This window comes from Electrona antarctica (assembly GCF_951216825.1).
Source record: "Electrona antarctica genome assembly, chromosome: 3".
In the NCBI taxonomy this organism is placed as follows: domain Eukaryota; kingdom Metazoa; phylum Chordata; class Actinopteri; order Myctophiformes; family Myctophidae; genus Electrona; species Electrona antarctica.
In genome coordinates, this window is record NC_136808.1 from 28,254,195 (window position 1) to 28,270,080 (window position 15,886).

Here is a 15,886-nt window from a genome sequence, read left to right on the forward strand (position 1 = left end):
CACACGGTTTATTATTATTACGGTATTATTATTATTATTATTATTATTATTATTATTGTTTATTTTTGGAAAATGGCAATTGTGCTATACGTATCTTCAGCCAAAGAAGAAACTACTAACGTTTTGAGTAGGGGGAAAGGAGGATGTTGCGTCTTTAAGAGTTAAGAAACTTGAAACCATGTTTGCGCAACAATCACTGCGGCTCACAGCCCAGCCGCCAAAGTGTCTAGACTGGCACATGATGGCGGGAATCAACCAATGGCTCCAGAGCTTTCCTCGGGGGCCCCGTGTGTGTATGGGAGAGTGTGCATCCGAAAAGGAATGGCAGGGGAGTGGAGAGTCGAGTAATTCCAGCTCTCTTTAAAACAACTTCTCAGCACGGAATAGGAACTGCAGTTTATTGGCACTCGTGTATAACCCAGCCCTTACGTGTGTCTATCACACTTTTATTATCGGATTGCAAAGGGATTTTGATCCACGCAAGTAGAAGAAAACATTGGAATTTGAATGTAGCAAGGATTATTTCGGGGTGAAGCAACTCCGCCGTTGTGCCATGGTGGATTTTAAGGATCAAGGCTGCTGCAAGTAAGAGGACAAAGAAGGGAAACTTTTGGATATGCGATTGTCATCCGTTGTGTTTCTAGTTTCTTAGTAGACTACCTTATGCAGTTCAGGCATGCATTGCGTGTGGGGTCTCCTTAGCTTTGGGGGTTCCATAGTTTTGTGAGAGAGCTGGCAACAGTTGTAGCGTCATTGAGTTTGCTACACCAGGTCACTAAGTGGCCGCTTGCAGTTTTCGGGGTGAATAACCGTCAATCGTTGTTTAATGCAACAAATTAGCAAATATTACTTTCTAATGCTGCGGGTTGGTCATAAATCCATGACCTCCGGCTGCGCATTCTGTGCGCGCCGTATACAAACCCTTCATCTGGTGCGGCGAGTCTAAATCGATGAGGACTCTTCTCAGACCAGGACTGGACCAATAGGCCCTACGACACACTTAAAACTGTCAAGTTGTCGTATGTTCAGGTCTAAACGTTCGGGTCTTGTACGGCGACTCTGGAGAAGCCGTTTGGTCACATATAGAGAAGGGAGAGATGGGAGCAAACGGAGCGAGGAGGGTCGGGACGGCTCGTGTGGCAGTAGTAACCCAGAAGATGTTCCCCAAGCAGAGCGCAGGTCGGTGACCCAAGCGGACCCGTCCGTGGGGAGTTCTGGTGGAGTGTGTGCTGGTGGAAACGTTACGGGCGGCGGCGAGCAGCAGGATGACCCGGGGGCCATGTGTGCACCCGAGCATCGAGGCTCTCGCCAGGGACAGGAGAGTGACAGCGGGACGGTGACGTGTTGTTTGTTTAGGGAATGGGACCTCAGGCCGAGGAAAGGCGCAACAAACAGTCCAAAGTGTCCCACGGCACGCAGGCTCGACGCGAAGTCCCAGGGGGTCGAGCAGGAACTCAAGAACGCTACTTATGCGCTTTTAAAAAGACTAAAGGAGAAAGCACTCGATGCCTTGCTCAAGGCCGTGGAGTCCAAGGGAGGGATCCCCGGTGAATGTGTCCTGGTGCCGCAGACGGAGCTGCGACTTAACAACGGCGCTCATCCTCCCATTTCTCCCCAACATCTCCTCTGTAAACTGTACCGCTGGACCGACCTGCAGCACACGGCCCAGCTGAAGGCACTGTGTCACTGTCACAGCTTCGGCGCAGTGGACAGTCCCACGGTGTGCTGCAACCCCTATCACTACAGTCGTGTATGTGGGCCAGGTAAGAAGAACACGAAAACACGTATAACTTCATTCATGTCCCAATTGGAACATTATGCCTTTTATTTTATTTATTTATTTATTAGGTCTAGCCATTTTATTTCTTTGTTATTTACTATTTATTTATTTGGGGGTGGGGTGGGGGGGTCTCCAAGGTAATTAAGCCTCACCTTTAGGCCTGGGAGGCTGGGACGGATGTAGACACCAAATCACTGAACCATACAGCATTATAAATAAATAAACAGCTGTGAAAACGCACAATTTATCCCCCCCTCCCCCCCTTACATTTATTTCTGGTTTAGAGACTTGGCTCAATGAATCTCGCCCGGTCGCCCCCCACACACCCACCGCACATGCTGTGTAGCTGCACGCAGTGCCATTTGTATGTTAAACATCAGAATAATGAAAACGTTTATTTTAGAGGTGTTAGTTGGTTTTGATAACAACGAACTTGTGTTGGTACTTGGTAGGCTAGTTGTTGGTGTATTTTACAGCCCCAACCCCCAACACACGTTTTTCCCGTCTCACGCACGCACACACACAGTCACGCACGCGCGCGCGCGCACACACACACACACACATTTAATATATATATATATAGGCCTAAAGCCTAATAAGTCTAACAATCTTACTAATGTGTTGACACAGTCGTCATCTATAACACTATTCTCCCAGCATTTAAATGTGTTGAGAGTAGCGTAGCCTACTGCGCAGAACTTCCACATTATCCCTTGAAGATCGTTCTCAAGTTGCACTTAGCCTCTTATTCTTTGACAGGAGGTCCTCCTCTTGTTATTTAGGTGAAGGAGTGCCGATAATATACAGTTTGCATACGGCTGGCGCCAGACTGACTAGCTGGGTATCTCACTGACTGAGTACTCCGGCAATTACTGCCTCTGCTCTTAAAGAGGCCGCAGCCAAAAGACTTCTCTGGGGTAGTTCTAGTGGGGGAACTGTCTCTCACTTCTTTCTGTGATTCAGTTTTTCCCCCCACGTATTTACTGTGTGTGTGTGTGTGTGTGTGTGTGTGTGTGTGTGTGTGTGTGTGTGTGTGTGTGTGTGTGTGTGTGTGTGTGTGTGTGTGTGTGTGTGTGAGAGTGAGTGCCTGCTGCGTGCGTGTGTGTGTCGTGTGTGGTTGCTTGCATAACATTATGTTGTTTGTACCTGTGTTATGTGTTAGTGGGGGGGGGGGGGGGGGGGCTTTGTTAAAACTAAAGAAAGGTTTGGTCCACACAGCCTGGGGAAATAAGCCTCCCTCAAAACCATTTGAGTTGGATTGTTTCATGTCCTAAGTTCCTAACCAATCAAGAATCAAGATGAACTTTGTTCTGAAGTTATTTGTCAAATTATGATTATAACGTTCACATTCCAAGGTTCAGTGCTATTGTACACAATACTATAGCCTCATATTTACATCTCACACAATCTTGTATTTTCAGAATCACCTCCTCCTCCATACTCTCTGTCCCCTTCAGATGAACACAAGCCACTGGGTGAGTGTGAGACAATGGATGCCACATAGCGAGCCAGTAAATGGCACTGAGGGTGTGACCAAACTATCTAATCTAAGATTTGTGACAAAGATGGATTTAAACAGCTGCTCGTGCTCAAGGTTCATGTCAGAGACATCAAAAGACTTGTTGTCAGTGCACATCACCTTTGTGATGATCCCTACGTCCATTCCATTGTAAAACCCTTAATGTTCCAACCCCTTTCCCCCCGGGGTTCGGTTCTTTATTCCACTGAAAATTAATTGTCTCAGAACCCTAGAAGTTGGTTCGGAAACTTGAACCGAAAAATAAACGCCGGTTCCGTGAAAGCACCAAGGTTCCAAGAATCTAGAACAGAACCAGTTCTAGAACCATGCAGGGACGTGCAGAGAGTGTTAGAGAGGCAGGGGCTGAAATTGAGTAAGAGGGCACTTTTGAACAAAAATATCAGATCTACAAGCTCACAACGCGGCGCACTGCGACGCGTTGAGAGGTTGTAGATCAGCTATTTTCGGGGCGCAACCCAGCACCCTTTATCTACTGGAGATGCTGTGTACGACATGGATTTCGAAACAAATTTGTTTAACGCAAAATGGTGCATTCCAAGTTCAAAAGACTTCGGAAAAAGCAATTCTCCTGAATGCTGCCTTCCGGTATGGCATGGAAAGGAGTGGCATTTGCATGTCTTTCACCATGGTAAATGCTGCATTCGTGGTCTGGAAAGGGCAGTTGTTTCACAGACGTGTAAAAGGGCAGGGGCTGAAGCCCCCTTTGATGTCTATGTGTGCACGTCCCTGTCTGGAACCAAAGTTCTATTGGTGGAAAACGGGCCTCAGCGTATAAATGAACACTGGGGATTTGACTGTGTAGAGTGCAAGGTCCATTTGGTAACATTACACTCTCGAGTTAACCACTTTCAACCTGGCGTCCCTGTTTTGGGCATGGCAAAAAAAACATTTCAAAAGTAGCGAAAATAGCAGATCTTCAAGCTCAAAAAGCACCACAATGTGATGCGTCGACTATGTTTTTCTACTTTTGCGTGACTGTCTTATGACTTATCTTATGTGTAAAATAGAGCACAAGTTAGATGAACACTTTTACCATGTATGACTGATCCATTGCATGATGATCTGGTTTGACTTGTGTTCTCTTAACTTTTCAGACCCAACTCTGTCTTACACTGAAACGGTGGCCCCCCACTACTCTAACTCGCCTCAGATCATGCCAAGAGACTACACAGGTACGTGTCTTACATTTGTATTTTTTGTATCGTGGCTTTTACATTATTGGCCATGAACTTTCAATATTATTGCACACATTGCACATACAGGCACAATTATGATAATCTGCCACTTAAAGCTTCTATTGTCAGAATTAAACCGTATGGGATGTTTGTTATTGGGGAGTGTGTGTGTGTGTGTGTGTGTGTGTGTGTGTGTGTGTGTGTGTGTGTGTGTGTGTGTGTGTGTGTGTGTGTGTGTGTGTGTGTGTGTGTGTGTGTGTGTGTGTGTGTGTGTGTGTGTGTGTGTGTGTGTGTGTGTGTGTGTGTGTGTGTGTAGGGAGGGGGGGTGTCTCTTGTCTCTCCCTATCACAGCAATGTAGTCTCTTTCTCTTTCTGTCTTTTTCTGCATGGCAGAATATTTCCCTGGGATGAAAGTGCAATAAGATCCCTGTATGTGTTCCATTGACTCTGCTGTAGCTGCCCATCCCCCCCTTTTCCCTCTTTCTTCCCTTAAATCCCTCCATTCCGCAATTTGAGCAGTGGAAAGAGGCTGGTATTTTGGGGGGCGGGGAAGTCAAGCAGCTCTGATGAGGAAGAAGTGTACTGTTTATGTGCGTGTGTGAGTGTGAGTGAGTGCGCGCGCACCTGTGTGTGTGTGTGTGTGTGTGTATGTGTGTGTGTGTGTGTGTGTGTGTGTGTGTGTGTGTGTGTGTGTGTGTGTGTGTGTGTGTGTGTGTGTGTGTGTGTGTGTGTGTGTGTACGCTTGTGCATGTGTGTGCACACGTGGCAGTCCGCACATTTGTGTGTTTGTGTGTCTGTGGTTGGGGGGGTAGGTGTAGTTGGACAGGAAACAGCCCCCTCTGAATGATGAAACCGGAGCCTTATTTGTTTACATGTTGGAGGGGGCTTGTAGTGTAGTGAGTTTGTAGGCCTCGTTGATCAACCCTCTGCCCCCTTCCTCACTCATTCAATATTCAATATTTTATAGTTACATCTTATATATGACTGTACAAGAGTAAAATTATTTGTTTCTGGTTCCTCAATATTGTAGCAGAAATGACAACAGTAACAAAGCAATAATAAAGAATGGAACAGGCATTTTTAAGGTCTATAGGCACTAGGCAGTCCCTCATTGTGTTAGGTGATGTGCCAAGAACTTCATCAGACACATTTTGGTGGCTGTCTGCTAGTTCATATTTTCTTGTATTTAGGATTGGCTAACTTCTTTTCACTTTGTCTCATTTTAACACACGCACACCCATTTTGACCTCCACCCACATCGAAACCCGATCCACGTCATGGCATCAATATAACGCCCAGGATTCGAACCCCGGTCTCCCTCGTGGAAAGCCAACATCTTAACCACTAAGTCGAAGGGATATCCCTATGACTCAGGGGAGATATTAGACTTTTAGGCCATCAGGCTGAGGTTGACAGAGTAGCTTGTATTGGTATATTTGCCATCAAGAGTAAAGTCTAGTGACCCAGGTACTTCGGGAGAGTGTAGTTCCATTCATTCTCTGACATAAATTTCACAAATCTGTGTGAGTGAGTGAGTCTGTCTGTGTTTCCAGAGAACTGCCTTACCAATCGAACTCGGCGTGCATATCTCCGAGTTTGCAGACGTGCCGAGTGTGAAGTTATTTTCATCTTCCAATCTGACCAATATGCCCATACGTATATGGAGAACCGCTTGTCTGGAACCACTGACAGAGATGTCCAATTGCCAATGGGCATAAAACGGACACAGGCAGACAGACAAACATACAGTATAGAGAAAATTAAAAGGCATAATTGCTCCCAACGGGCATCTGCCTAGTTATCTATATTCACATAGTGGCCACTTTGCTCTTACTTCATAATTGGCCCTGACCGAGTATGAAGTAAGAGCAAAATGGCCGATGTGTGAATATGGTCAATTGTGGAATTAGATGTTTACTCACAAGTGTGTGCATGTGTGTGTGTGTTGTGTGTGGTCTCTTCTTCCCATGCCCCCATAGCATGGAGCACTGGAGCAGGGAGGTGGATCTTTAGCCAAGAAGTGCATGTGAACTGGAAAGACAGTTGGCTCAATAGGGAACTTGCAAGCAGCTCTTCCTATAGTTTGTGTTGTGATGGGCCATGACCTCCGTTTCTGTTTACAGCAGGAAGAATAATGGGAGAAGTGGGAAATATAAGACAGAACTCACAATAATTAGCTAAAGAATCTAAATCAAACCTCATATTGTAAGAAGTTGCATCTTTTAAAAAAATATTGAAAGACATCTTTTAAGAGATACGTTTATATATGCCTTGGATCTTGTATTTCATTTTATTTATTTTTTAAAGTACAGCCAAAAGCACAGCTTTTGAATGAGCTGCAGCAGGGTGTGGTGAGGTCTATACATACCTTTGCCCTGGCCTCTTTTATCATTCTATCAGTTAACATTCCCCTTGAAGCCACAGCAGAAGGCTCTCCTTTGAAAATGGAAATGTCAACTTGAAGCTTATAGGAGCCCTATAGCTAAGTCGGCTATCCCTCTGTACTTCCAACTAAACATGCCACTGCATTGCTTATTGTTAATCTCTTCAACAACATTGTGCATACAAGTCCCTCCCTCCCTCTCTCTCTCTTTCTTTCTGTGTGTGTGTGTGTGTGTGTGTGTGTGTGTGTGTGTGTGTGTGTGTGTGTGTGTGTGTGTGTGTGTGTGTGTGTGTGTGTGTGTGTGTGTGTGTGTGTGTGTGTGTGTGTGTGTGTGTGTGTGTGTGTGTGTGTGTGTGTGTGTGTGTGTGTGTGTGTGTGTGTGTGTGTGTGTGTGTGTGTGTGTGTGTGAGAGAGAGAGAGAGAGAGAGAGTGAGAGAGAGTGAGAGAGAGTGAGAGAGAGTAAAAGCGTGTCTTCAATGAGAGAGAGGGAGAGGAATTTCTGTCTGGCTCAGAGATAAGATCAGCTCAGAGAACTCATAGGGGTTCCACAAGGATAAAGACTCTCACACATGCACACACGCATACACAGACTCACACATGCGCACGCACGCACGCACACACACACACACACACACAAAAAGCAAGTATGTTCTGTCAAACATAACTTGTAATATTCCTTTCTGAATATACATGCATTGTGAGAAGAATGCTGGCCATCCACACTGCTTTAATGGTCTCCATATTTCATTATTCTCCTTCCTGACGGTTTTAATGCGTAAATTACCATCCATGAAATTCAATGTGAAATTGATCCAAACTCTGCCTGAACCATATGCACCATAACACAAGAAGCAGATAATTGTGGGTCCTGTTGTCATGTGGACAGTTGCAATTGTCCCATAGCACGTTCAAATTCAAATGTGTGAACAATTTAACTAATCACAGGGTGCGAGAGAAATATTTCACATACCATTTGAGAACCTTTTGTGTGTGTGTGTGGGGGGGGGGCTCTTTCTGACCAAGTACAGTAGGTGCGTTTCCATTAAACCGTTAAAAAAATAGTACAGAACAGAAATTCGAAAAAAAGAAAAGCGCATTTCCCCCTTTTCCATCCACCGATGAAATGCGATTCTTGAGAGATATGAAATACGTTCATCAAATAAGCAGTAGGTGGTGCTATTTTACCAGTCAAGAGAGACGCATATTATTTGACACGTATTTTACTTTTTGATGTTCTTTTAGACTTTTAAAAATATTATACACATCGTCCTCTAGCTGTCCAGAGGCTGTCTTTCAAGCAGGCCTATTCATGGTTTGAATCGGTGAGTCTTGGTAGGCTATTCATTCACCGGTCTAATACAAATATTAAGCTACTGTAATTCAATGTTTGCTGCTTTCTACTTCAAAACGTATTGACCAATGTTGCATAATTTGCGCATTTCATTAAATATATAGACATGTGTTGACAGGGGCTGGTTTAGTTTCCAAGCAATATAGGCTAGCCTACAACAGATATAAAATGTACACCTCAGGGACGAGGGACTCCTCCAACGTTTAACGGCTCAATCTGTGAATGCCTTGGATGCAATGATTGTCCGATGAATTTACATTTTGGACGTATTGATGGCGCTTCTGTTGTAGACTACCCCCGGTCCGAGGTGTTTTGGAGGGAGAGTGTTTGACTTGGAAATACATTCATTGGGATCCCTAGCAAGAGCCTGCAGACAGTGCAGAGGCTTCAATACATTCAAAACCGTGCTGCTAAGATTCTTGAATGAAAGTGCATGTCCACATCTCACCCACCCTGGCCACCCACCCTTCACCACTGGCTCCCCATCGCATCGTTTTTTCTCTTCTCCAAAAGTGATATCATACGAGTTCAATGCTTTCTAATTTGAAACCTATCCGGCAAGTGTTTCCATCCCCCATTTGTGCATATACTTTTTTTCGATAAAGCCACCACCTTCAAGCGCAAAAGTGTTTTTTCCAAAAAATAAAACATTTTGAGTATTGAGTTTCCATTCAGGAATTTAAGTACAAAATGCGCTAAAAATGCCTTGCTGGAAATGCACCTTGTGTAGCGAAACAGGAAATACAGAGAGACATGCAGCAAATGGTCCAGCCAGCCAGGAATGAAACCAGGGACTTGCTGTCAGGCATTAGAGCTTATATACATTATGCATATGTGGTATGCCCCCTAACTCTGGTATCGATTGCCTACAATAATTATATTTAAATCCGTATTGTTTTTTACATCAATTAGGCTACTATTAGTCAACCTTCCCCATGTCACTAATGTCAAAAATGAAAAAATACAAAGCATCTTTACCGGTGCCACTCTGAAACACACTAAGTAAAGCTATTCTACGCTAGCCATCATTTTAGTCTATATACTTTACAGGCCGGACATTAATGTGGCTGAAGTCCTGAAGTAAGACGAGCAGGCCACTCCCTCGCTGCCCTCAGTAATCATATTTTGGTGGCTTGTTTGTTTAAGTAGAGCAAGGTATCGGCCAAACATCCTGTCTCAGAGCCCTGTCTGCACTCGCTGCAGCGCTAACCCCATGAATTGGCCCTTTGACTGATGGGGGCACAGCCCAGGAATGTTGGGAAATTGGGAAGGTGAGGGAGAGTAGGGTCTGACTCTGAGCGTAAAACGGGTATAGGGGGTTGGGCTCTGGAGAGTGACAGCTTATACATGTTTGAACATACCACCGTGAAAACTTAAAAACATTTAGAGCAGAGAGCAGATGTACTTGAAGTTTAAAAAAAAAAAATATATATATATAGTAGTAGTATAGTAGTATATTACTGATAGCCGCACCAGCATGACCACATCATCATACAGTTTTAGTTTTGGTGTTCAAAGAGGGCTTGAATCAGGCAGAGTTAACGGCTCAAGTGCAGTCTCATTTACAGACGGACATGGTTGGATAAGGTTTTGTAAATGATCTACAGAGGCCGTAAGCATGCAGTCTTATGCCCGCAAGGTTAGCCTCTGGTTCATAGTTGGTCAAGCATTTATATTTAATGAGATATTGTGCCATACGAAGAACCTTAATGTGATGGGTAGTAGCAGTGAGTTCACCAAAGACCTGAAAAGAAAGTACAAAACAATCAATACAGAAGGAAACATCTACATTGTACTCCATCTAGTGAGAATCTATTTGTCTCTTGTGTGGACGGGGGCCTCTCAGTGACCTGAACCTCCAGCCTGTTCACTGGCACGCGTACAACACTTGCTCTTATGCCTGACTGAGACACATTAGACTATGGAATTCAACATCAAGTGCCGGGCCATTAACCATTTGCCATTTCCTCAAATATTTTCCACCACGGCTCTTTGTCACTACAAATAGAGCATGCTGCTGCTACATTTCAAGCTGGCCTTACATAGCTCTAAATGTCTTAGAATTACCTCAATTGTTGCGTCTATCCAACCACCAATTATCAGAGACATACAGGGTGTGTTATCATCTATTTATAGAGGTTCTTAGAATACTGAATAGTGCTTGTTTAAATAGTACTTTATGTGATATTCTTTGGGGGACACTCAACTTGTGGTCTTTTAGTCAACCAAATCCATGAAACAACATGATAACCTCATTAGAACTTAATCAAATGTTAGGAAACGTGCCTCAACTCCAAACAAATGTGCGGCAAGTAGGTTATTCAGAGGAAGCTCAATCTAAACCACGGCTATTTCAGATATAAATGGGTCTCTATAAATGTTTCCCCATGTTGCCACTTATTCAAATAAATTACAGCATCTCTATAAAAATCCAATTTTTTCTTTTTCTTTTTGTATGAATTCCATTTCTCAACCCAAGTTTTGTGAATCCATCAGTTCTTCTCCACAGAACTGAAAGCACTGAAACCCATAACTACATTTCCTTTCCCTGAAGCTCAAATAACTATAGCTTCTTACAGTATGTGTTTTAGATTAGTTTAGATGGTGTGGGTCAAACCTCTCTGTTGACATATTATCAGTAAGGAGCAAAGTTGAAGTTCACTTGGCATTTTTGTTTGGCTTCTTCTTTTTTAATGTTATCTCAGTGAAACCCATGTTGTACTGTATTTTAAAATTGAAGATAAACTCTGAAGTTTGGGTGTTTCTCAAACTTTACAGTGTGAAATTGATTTCGTAGAGTATGAACTCTACTAACCAAGGACACATGGAATACTTGAGACATGATGGTGATTTTATTAGAATCATCTCCTTAGTCGTTCATTGTAATAAAATAAGTTCGTTATTCACTATGCACCAATTCCTTCTTTTCCCTGTTGTTTTCATGATTTCCTTTTCATAGATCATTTTTTGTAGTCATTTTCCCTTATTCCCGGCCTAAGTTGTTCCCTGGATCTCTCTCTCTCTCTCTCTCTCTCTCTCTCTCTCTCTCTCTCTCTCTCTCTCTCTCTCTGTCCCTCTCTCTCTCTCTCTCTCTCTCCCTCTCTCTCCCTCTCTCTCTCTCTCTCTCTCTCTCTCTCTCCCTCTCCCTCTCTCTCTCTCTCTCTCTCTCTCTCTCTCTCTCTCTCTCTCTCTCTCTCTCTCTCTCTCTCTCTCTCTCTCCCTCTTTCAGTCCATGGATGTTGTCAGGCCATCACAATTTAAAATAAGGTTTAAATTACAGGACTGGCTGTGGCTTTCCGTTGTTCCCTCAGAGTTTTTGCCAGCTCGCAATTTGGCTCCTAATGGAATCCTGCCATGTTGCTGAACCTAAAGATTCTTTGCAGATGTCGACAGCCTCTGACTCTGTGAAATGTTGGAAACTGTCGCATGTGCTGTGTGCCTTGAATGCAATGCTTAAGTTGAGTTTGTTTTAGGGCAGCACCATTCTGATTGTAGCTTCCTATATGAAGATAATGAAAGAGATACAGTATAGTTGGGCATACATAATGTGTGTGTGCATGTATGTGCTATGTACTGTATTGTAGTGTAGCATGTGCGTGTGTGCGTGCGTGCGTGCGTGCGTGCGTCCGTGCGTGCGTGCGTGCGTGTATCTTTACTTTTATGTGATGTTCAAATGGTAATTGGTATGAACTGAGAAACAGATGAAACTGGAATACATGGTACAATTCAGTCAGTCATTCATTCAGTCATGCCGCATTTTGAGCAGAATTACACTCAAATTAATTTAAAGGACCACTTCACCCATTCATATAAAGGGTCCTCACTAAATGCTCATTATAATATAGTACCATTTTTGTCTACTCAGTCTGTGTCTCAGAGAAGGGCCTACTTGCCTACCGGTGACATATATGCAGGCAGGTTTGGTGATTTCACACAAGATTTAAAACGTTTTATTTTATTTTGTATTATTGCAAGAATAATGGCTCGTATTATAGCATGCTAACTTTCCAGGAAGACAGATCTTGCCATCTCCACTGATTATGTCACTGGTAGACAGGTTTGAGGTTTCTGAACTGTCCGGACCCATGGAGACAGAGTGAATAGATTTTTACCATACTGAGCATAAGTGAGAACCAATTATATGAAGATAAGGTTGAAAATGAAAGTGTTTGTTTAATTAAAGGCGATCTGGCAGTGTAGGCTATGATTAATTGTTTACATGATAATGATATTTCATATTTGAAGAGAGACTTTTTGTCAATGATGAAGTAGATTGTAACGTGGCGCAAAATAAATGTGCTGCTTTGAGCAGTGATCCAACATGTGGATAAAGACCAGCACACCGTAGGTTTCTGAGTTATGAAGTGGACCTATTGAAATTGCATATAGCAAATCAATGTACACATTTCCCACTAGAGGTGTCGATCGGCCACAGATTTAAATCGGTTGGATTGTCACTCCAAATGACTGGATCTGCAATTTACCCGCTCTGGAGAAACCAAACTTTTATACCATTTAAGTGGTATAAAAGTCAATCAGATATATAGTATAATATCACTTTGCATCTCTGTGACAGGCCTGAACATTCTCCCCTTCCTCCCCACACACAAAGGAACAGTTTTTATGTGGTTTTTGACATAATAATTTAGAAAATATTGAAATGTTCCCCCAAAAAAACCCAAAAAACCTGATCGCCCCTACACATAATACACCCCTATTTCCCATGATTATTTGGTCTGTATATGTATATTACACAGTACAGTTAAGGTAAGTGGAAATGTACAGAGTGAGATTTTCATTGTTCATTATGTTTATTGCATGTGGATTCCATTCTTAGATTATAGTTAAGCTCCTGTATTTACCAGTAAGTGTACATACCATTTCCCCAAGTTTTCTGTAACATTATTAGAGATAATTCATAAAAATGTAGATTTCAGTATAATGTCATTGTGTAACAAATGGGTCCTGGTCTATTTCCAAGAGACGGCTATGATTGTCTTACATGGAGCGAGGGACGGTCTATTCAGGGGCCATATAGTACCATGTGAAAATAGAGACTTGTCAGTTTGACCCCTTTGGCTGACTGGCTGAGTGGGGGAGGAAGTGTTGAGGAAAAGGGCCTGTCCAGGAATGTGTTTCAGAGTGGAGGGGGCTCGGCTAGCTCTGGTTCTCTCTCTCTCTCTTTCTCTCTCTCTCTCTCTCTCTCTCTCTCTCTCTTGCTAGTATCTAGTAAATATTTACTGTGTTTGTCTTTTACCTGGACTTACATGGTTGTAGGCTAATTTAGTTTTTGGCTTAAATATTGTTTTGGCCATTAAATCATATTCATAAATAAAAACACAGCCATTATTGACAGGAACAGATGTAGACAGTTGGGGATACAAAGTTACTTACGGTCATTTACTTTACCCGGTGATGTCTTTCAGTGTCGGGTAGTATAGAATATGTTTTACCGGAGCTTTATACAAAATGATAGAAGATATTTAAGACAAAATATGGCTTAAATTTGATAAATCTGGCGGCTGCAGCAGATTGTCATTTAAATAACACGCCCTTGAATATTCTCGAAACAACACGATGTAACGACGCGAAGAACCGTAATACGACCCAAAAAAGTAGGCTATAGAAAGCCAATTAGAAAGAGCAACTTTGTGGAAAGTTCCACATGCAGCCCACCTTGCTGCCTGTCATCTCTGTGCACGCACGCACGCATGCACGCATGCACGCATGCGCACACACACACACACACACACACGCACGTACAAGCCCAAAGCTGTGCATCTTGATGCACTGTGGAAACTGCTGTCCCACAGTGTTTGCCAGTGGGATTACCACCAGTACATGAATGACACCAATCACATCATCATGGGGGGCATTCAATTCTGGGGGGCACGGTGGCACAGTCGGTAGTGCTGTCGCCTCACAGCTAGAAGGTCCTGGGTTCGATTCCCGCTGGGGACACTGTGGGCGATTGGGGGCGTGCTCTCTCGCGTCATCAGTGCCCATACCCGAGGCGGGTTTGGCGAAAGGGCCTTTCTGTGTGGAGTTTGCATGATCTCCCTGTGTCCCTTAGGGTAGGTACCCTCACTGCCCCCCCAGGTTGGCAGAGAAAGTGTAGCGCCCAGGATTACATTAGATAATTGACACTGGGTGAAAAAATTGGTTGCAAAATTGTGGGATTTGTTTTGTATCAATTTATTTAACCCATTACCGAGCAGACACACAGTGAGATCTCAATGTAGTGGAGACAGTGCTGTTTTGCTAAACAAACCAGTCATGTATCCCCCGTGAGTCACGGGCTGCAGTGACACCATTTGTATTATTTAACATGCTAACCTTCATATACCTTCAAATTTCACCCATATGATTGGTGCTGAATAGAGTTCTTGGAGGAAGCTTGTCTTACTGTTCGTGGAACTCAGATGAAATTAAGTAAGCTAATTGAAATAACAACTGTGGACAGAATAAAGACAGGGGAAAGTGATTTACATATTTATATGATAAATAGATTTATATGATAAATAATTAACTTCCTATTATGCAGGACAAACCTGCCTTCCTTGTGCTGTACACTCCATAGCACACTTTGATGTGACAGAAATGCAGGAAATGGGTTGCTTTCTCACTTCCCGTTGAAGGAGATGGACCTAGGCTTTCTAGACTTGCCTTTGAGTACTTCTTCTTAGGAACTTTTACAGGAGAGGACAGTACCTTTCCTGTGGTTTTGTTTACCCTCTGCCTCTAGGTATGTACTGTAGGCCTGTTTGTATGACTGGGCATTGGGCAATATGATTGACTGGAGGCAGAGACTTGTCTCCCTGACTGTCTTCTTAAGTGAAAATCCTAAATGAAGAGCTCTACTGATAAGATGCCTAATCACTCTCTGCACGGCATCAGAAGATACATAGCACAATGGAGAGAGACAGACAAGAAAAAACTGTATGCGTGTATTGTGTGCAAGAACGTGTGTGTGTGTGTGTGTGTGTGTGTGTGTGTGTGTGTGTGTGTGTGTGTGTGTGTGTGTGTGTGTGTGTGTGTGTGTGTGTGTGTGTGTGTGTGTGTGCGAGCGAGTGAGCGACTGTGCGTGCGTGCATGCGTGTGTAGCCCACTCCCGTAACATCCTGAGTGGTCATTTAACCTGTATAAGGGTCCAAGAGTTAAATGAACCATCAGGATTGTACTGTGTATGCGGCTGCGCATGCACATATTTGCGTGTGTTCGTTGGCGCAGGAAGGCCCCCGTTGTATGCTACTGTAAAGTCCATGTCTGGCTGATAACACAGCCCTCTGATGGCAGAGATAGTCCAGACGCCAGCCTAAATGTGGCTTGCTGGATTGAAGTTGCTCTGTAATGATAGTTGTCTCAAACAACACAGAGCCTACCATTCGCAGCCAGGGAGGGGTGTTTTTTTTGCTTTTCCCCTTATTCTTACAGTGTTTTTTCTTTTCGCTTCGGGGACTGAGCGAGGTGGGGTGGGGGGGTGAGGAAGTTTAATCGAAACAAAGCATCTTGGTCATAAATAATGGAGGGGAGGGGCCCAGGTTTGTCAGTAGCTGAATTCTACCCCGAACCGCCCACCTCAAACCACCCGCTTCTTTCAACACAGTGGAAGAGTCTAATAACTGGAGGGGAATCTAATCCTTGGCACTGGATGAAA

General features: G+C 43.6%; 1 protein-coding gene across 1 annotated transcript in view; it reads left to right on the forward strand.

Moving 5' to 3' along the window:
- The first annotated feature begins 303 nt into the window (after nucleotides 1-303).
- Nucleotides 304-15,886, forward strand: part of LOC306920114 (mothers against decapentaplegic homolog 6-like) — a 21,377-nt gene continuing 5,794 nt past the window's right edge. The window contains exons 1-3 of the mRNA XM_079496743.1: nucleotides 304-1,763; nucleotides 3,202-3,255; nucleotides 4,415-4,492. Of these exons, the coding sequence (XP_079352869.1) occupies nucleotides 1,022-1,763; nucleotides 3,202-3,255; nucleotides 4,415-4,492 (874 nt within the window). The 5' untranslated portion in view covers nucleotides 304-1,021. The remainder of the gene's footprint in view (nucleotides 1,764-3,201; nucleotides 3,256-4,414; nucleotides 4,493-15,886) is intronic.